This window comes from Trichechus manatus, unplaced genomic scaffold (genome assembly GCF_000243295.1).
Source record: "Trichechus manatus latirostris isolate Lorelei unplaced genomic scaffold, TriManLat1.0 scaffold00069, whole genome shotgun sequence".
In the NCBI taxonomy this organism is placed as follows: domain Eukaryota; kingdom Metazoa; phylum Chordata; class Mammalia; order Sirenia; family Trichechidae; genus Trichechus; species Trichechus manatus.
Window position 1 is genome coordinate 7,698,587 of NW_004444005.1, and position 5,637 is coordinate 7,704,223.

At 45.1% G+C, this 5,637-nt stretch overlaps 1 protein-coding gene across 1 annotated transcript in view; it reads left to right on the forward strand.

Moving 5' to 3' along the window:
- Positions 1-5,325: 5,325 nt before the first annotated feature.
- ATXN10 (ataxin 10) overlaps positions 5,326-5,637 on the forward strand; it is a 207,959-nt gene continuing 207,647 nt past the window's right edge. Inside the window, exon 1 of the mRNA XM_023734618.1 lies at positions 5,326-5,588. Within this exon, the coding sequence (XP_023590386.1) occupies positions 5,473-5,588 (116 nt within the window). The 5' untranslated portion in view covers positions 5,326-5,472. The remainder of the gene's footprint in view (positions 5,589-5,637) is intronic.

The window sequence follows — 5,637 nt, forward strand, 5'->3', positions numbered from 1 at the left end:
TCTAATAGAATCCAGCCCCTGGTGGGCAGTATTGGCCACGTGGTCACTTGATGCCATGACCAGGGGCTCCATATCTGCCTGGGCCCTTTAGCATGCCAGGAGCTTTTTTATCCTCTAACAATTTGATGAATTTTGGTCAATCTATTTGTTTGTGCAACTATCACACTTTCATAACACTTTCATTACCCCCAAAATTTCCCTTCTGTTCATTTTCAGTCTATCCCTGTTCCCACCCCCACCCCAGGCAAATACAGATCTGCTTACTGTCTGGATAGTTTTTGCCTTTTCTAGAAATTTCATATAAATGGAATCATACACTACGTAGTCTTTCTTCTTTGACTTCTTTCACTTATAATAACGGTTACGAGGTTCTTCCGTGTTGTTGAATGTGTCTGACTGGTCAGATCTCAAACATCTCTCAGCCCTGTGTGAGCTCTTGAGCTTTTTAAGCTTACAGTTCCCTGATAGTTGTTCTTTGTCTTGCTTCGTGGAATGTCATCTGTGCATGCACAGTTTAATATTTAGCCAGAGACTCAAGAAGATGCCTATCTGACTTCTGGAGTTCTTTCTCTGCAGAGCTTCCACCTCTGCAAATTCCAGCCACCTCAGTTTGCAAACTGATCTCGGTCTCTTCAGCTCAGTGAGAGGGTCTTGCTCTCCTGGACCTCTGCTTCTTGTGCTGTGATTTGCAAAGTGTGTCCAGGCAGAAAGCCAGGGTGAGCAGCAGGATCTTCATATATTTCTGTTCTCTCAGGGCTCACAGTCCTATGTTGCCTATCATTCAGGATCTGAACAATTATTTTTTTTAAATATATTTCATTGAGTCTTCTAGTTGCTTATAGCAGGATGGAAGTCTGCTGCCAGTTATCCACCATGGCCAGCCATGCCTTTTTTTTGTTATTGACTTTTTTCACTGAGCTATTATTTACATACAGGAAAATCCACCTTTTCCAAGAGTATAGTTTGATGACTGTTAGTAATTGTATACAATCGGTAACCACCATCACGGTCAAGATATAGAACAGTTCCCTCACCCTAAGTTTCCTCGTGTCCCCTCACACTCAACCTTCTCCCCTTACCCCTGCCCCAGTGCAACCACTGATCTGCTTTCCTGTACTATGTGGTTGTTCTTTCGTGCTGTCGAGTCCATCTGATTCATAATGACCCTACAGAACAGTGTAGAACTGTCCCATGGGGTTTCCTACACTGCGATCTTTACGGGGGGCCGATAGTCAGGTCTTTTCTTCCGTGGAGTGGCTTGTGGGTTTGAACCTCTGAGCACTTTTAACCATTGTGCCATCAGGGCTCCTTCTCTAGTTCTATTGTTTTGCCTTTTCTAGAATTTCATATAAACAGGATTATACAGTACATACTCTTTTGTGTTTGACGTCTTTCATTTAGTGTTTTTTGATATTCTTTCACATCGTTACATGTGGGAACATTGTGTTATTTTTTATTGCTGAGTAGCATTCCATTGTATGGATATACCACAATTTGTTTATCCCTTCACCAGTTGATGGACATTTGGGTTTCATCCAATTTTTGGGTATGAAGAATCATGCTACCAGGAACCTTCGTATACATGTCTTTGTGTGGACATAAGTGAAAATGCTGAGACATATTGTAAGTGTACGTTTAACTTTTTAAGGCACTGCCATACTGTTTTGCAAACTGGCCGTACACATTTGCATTCCCACCAGCAAGGTACGAGTTCGGGTTGCTCCTCAACACTTGTTATTGTTTTCTTAACCTTAGCCTTTCCAGTGGGTGTATAGTGGCATCTCATTGATTTCCCCTTTGAATTATGTTGGCACTTTTGTCAAAAACTAACTGATCATATAAGTGCGGATTTATTTCTGTACTCTCTATTCTGTTCCATTGATCTATATGTCTATACGTCTATCCTTATGCCAATTCCATAGCGTCTTGATGACTGTAGCTTGATAGTAAGTCTTGAAATCAAGATGTGTCTGACTCCAGAGCCTATGCTCTTAACCAGAGGTTGGCAGATCTTTTCTACAAAGGACCAAATAGTAAACAACCTGGGCTTTGTAGGCCATACAGTCTCTGTCACAACTATTCAGCTCCGCTGTGGTAGCACCAAAGCAGCCACAGATGATATGTAAATGAATGAGCATGATAAGTTTCCAATAAAATTTTATTTACAAAAATAGGTGGTGGGTACAATTTGGCTTGCAGGCCAGAGTCTGCAGATTCCTGCTCTTAACAATTACACGATTCTGTTATTTTTTCCTCCTTTTTCTCAATACCCAAAGTTTTCAGGTCAACAAATACAGAATTGCTTCTAGCACAATACCCTGAACTTTGTGCTGAATGGGATAAGGAAAACAAAGTCCTTGCCTTGAGGGGCCTCAGATGGGGGGTGGGGGACAGGTACATAAACACATGTACATAGTACAGGGCTGCCCATGGAGAGTCAGTGCCAAAAGAGGTATAGACTGAGGAGAGCTTTTCCTGACTGACACATGAGGTTTTGTGGAATAGGTGGTATATGACGTAAGCCTTCTAGGGAGAGAATTACAGGCAGAGATGGTAAGGATGGTTGCAGACGGAGGGGCCAGCACAAACAAGACTTTTTCTATACCTCTGTCACCCATCTTTCATTCTCTTTACCAGTTTTCAATTATTTCCTCTGTCTTTTCTTTGCCAAAACCATGTCCTTTGGTCTAAATAGGTTTTTGCGTTGTACCTCACCACTTTCTCCTCTGCTTTCTCTCTCTCTTTCTTCTTCTTCCTTCCATCCTTTCTTTCTTAATTACCGAATTATTGTTGATCCAGTTTTTCTGCAATGGGCTGAAGACACAAATTTATATCGCAAATTTCATCTGAAGTTTAATCAACATGGTGGCATGTTCATCTGCTTTATCTAAAGCAAACAGTTATATAACACAAAAAAATCCAGTTAGCTCAAGTGAAATATTAACTTGGTTCTGTCAATTCAGTCAAGGTTGAAATCCTCTAGTTGATTCCAGGCAGTCAATAACACCTACCGTTGGCCTCATTTAATTTCCTCGTTTCTTATACTTGCCCTTGGACTTTTTGTCTGTCTTATTAATGTCTCTCTCTCTGTTTTTAAATCTTCTTCCTTAATGTTTTTCTTCCTCACTTTCCATCCATCTTTCCTCTACTTTTTGGATTTTGTACTTCTTTTAGAGGCATGGTGTTTCCTTTCTCCTCTCTGCAAATTAATTTTTAAAAAATATTCTTTGTTAATTTATTCAAGTCATATTTATTGAGCACTTACCACATAATAGGACCTTTTCTAGGTGCTAGAGATACAAAAGTAAACAAAATAGACAAAAATCTCTGACCTTGTGGAGCTTACAATCTAATAGGGGAAACACATAATAAACAAAATAGTTCAGCAGACTATATATTATAGAGAACGAGAAGTACTATGGAGAAAACAATAATAACAACAAACAGGAGTCCTAGGGTGGTACAAACGGTTAACGCACTCAGCTTCTGACAGAAAGGTAGGAAGTTCAAGGCCACCCAGAGGCACTTTGGAAGAAAGACCCTGGTGATCTGCTTCCAAAAAATCAGCCCTTGAAAACCCTAGGGAGCACAGTTCTACTCTGACACCCATGGGGTTTCCATGAGTTGGAATCGACTCGACAGCAACTGGTACTGGTATTACAGTTGTAAACAGATTGATCAGAGAACATCATTAAAAGACCACTTGAGCAGATATTTGAAGGACGTAAGGAAGAAAGCCATGATGGTATGGTGGGGAAGGGGGGGAGTACTGAAGGTGTTCCATGCCAAAGGACAAGCATGTGCAAAGTCCTGAGGCAGGAGAGTACTTTGCCTAGTAATGTACAACCAGGAGTTAGTATGGTTGAAGCACAATGGAGGAGTAAGAGACTAGTAGGAGATATGATCAGAGAGTTCATGTATGACAATAGATTTTACTATCCCTAGTCCTCAAGGAAATATTGGGAGATATCCTGCTAGCCTAAAGATTGTTAAATATTTTGAATAGTCTTGGGCACTGCTAGGTGATCCAATGCCTGAGACATAGTAGGCACTCAAAAAATCTTTTTGGAATGAATGAATATAGTCAATCAAACGTTGAGACTGAATGACACCAACTAACTTGCTCGTGCAAGATGCATTTTTCCTGCATACTCTGGCTGGTAGTGTTTATCGTGTCTTCAAATTTTATTTAGCAGAGTGTCAAAAGTGCCATATTATAAACACACTCCTACTCTTCAAATCTGAATGTAGAGGGTATGTGTTTATTTACATATTGGAAGTGTTCCCACCACAGTTTCTCCAGTCTTCTATCATAACAGTTATCAACTGGACCTCACTTGTTTGCCTCCCTCCCCCCCACCCCGCCCCATTTCTCTGAATAGTCTGTGAGACCCTTCGGGTTGGGACATCTCTTATTGATCTATCTTCATCATCTAGCACAAGGCTTGGCAACATTGCTCATTGAAAGTATATACGGAATGATAAAGCGAGGTGGAATGAAAATGAGTTCCCAATCCTAGCCAGAGAAGTCTTGTTTCCACGCTCTTAGAAAAAAAACAATTCTGACCCTGTTCTGTGCTGTCCAGTCGATTCTGACTCATAGGGACCGTATAGGACCGAGTAGACCTGCCCTATTGGGTTTCCTAGGCTGTAATCTTTACGGGAGCAGATCGCCAGGTCTTTTCTCAGGGTGCTGCTGGTGGGTTGACCCACCGACCTTTCAGCAGAGTGCTTAACAACTGCACCACCTGGGCTCCTTTATAGTGATCCTACTACTGTAGAATTTCACTCCTCGACTTCTACTTGTATTTTAAGTCCTGGATGCGCTGGAGTAATGTATTGTCACCCTAAGCAGAGTGCCAGGTACTCAGTAAATGATCGGTAAGTGTTGTGAACAGAGCTTTCAGTGTCTGAAACGTGCAAGCCGGTGACAAGCTGCTCCAGTTTTCCTGGGTCAGGGTGGCGGCACTCATCCCCCCACTTCAACCGCAGGGTCCAGGCCTTCAGCTTTCCTCTCAGGAGAGCCTCTGCCCTGCACCTCCGTCCCTCTGCACCCTCGGCCCCTAGCACCCCCCCAACACAAAGACCCTGTTGCGGCACCCCCTCCCAGCGGGGGACCCTCTGTAAGGCATCCCCTTCTCTCAGGTTGAACCTCAACCCCCACATCACCCTCCCCTCAAACCCAACTTCCGCCCGCCGCCCCCTCCCCTCACACACAACTTCCGCGCGGCGCCCCCTCCCCTCAGACCGAACTTCCGTCCACCGCCCCCTCCTCTCAGGCGGGACTTCCGGCGGGTGCCCCCTCCTTTCGTCGCGTCGTCCGCAGCTCCCGCCGGAGGCGAGCCTGTGCGCGTGCCCTCGCGCTCTCCCGCCCCGGCCGCGGCTTAGCCTCGGGGCGTGCAGCTGCAGCGGCCTGGCAGGCCGGGCTCCTCCTCCTCGTCTCCAGCTTCGGCGAGAGCTGCGAGCGACAAGATGGCGGCGCCCAGGCTGCCTCCGGCCCGGCTGTCCGGCGTCATGGTGCCCGCGCCCATCCAGGACCTGGAGGCTCTCCGCGCCCTGACCGCGCTCTTCAAGGAGCAGCGCAATCGGTAATGGCCGGGGCGGGCCGGAGCGGGCGGCGGGAGGGCGGCGCGGGCC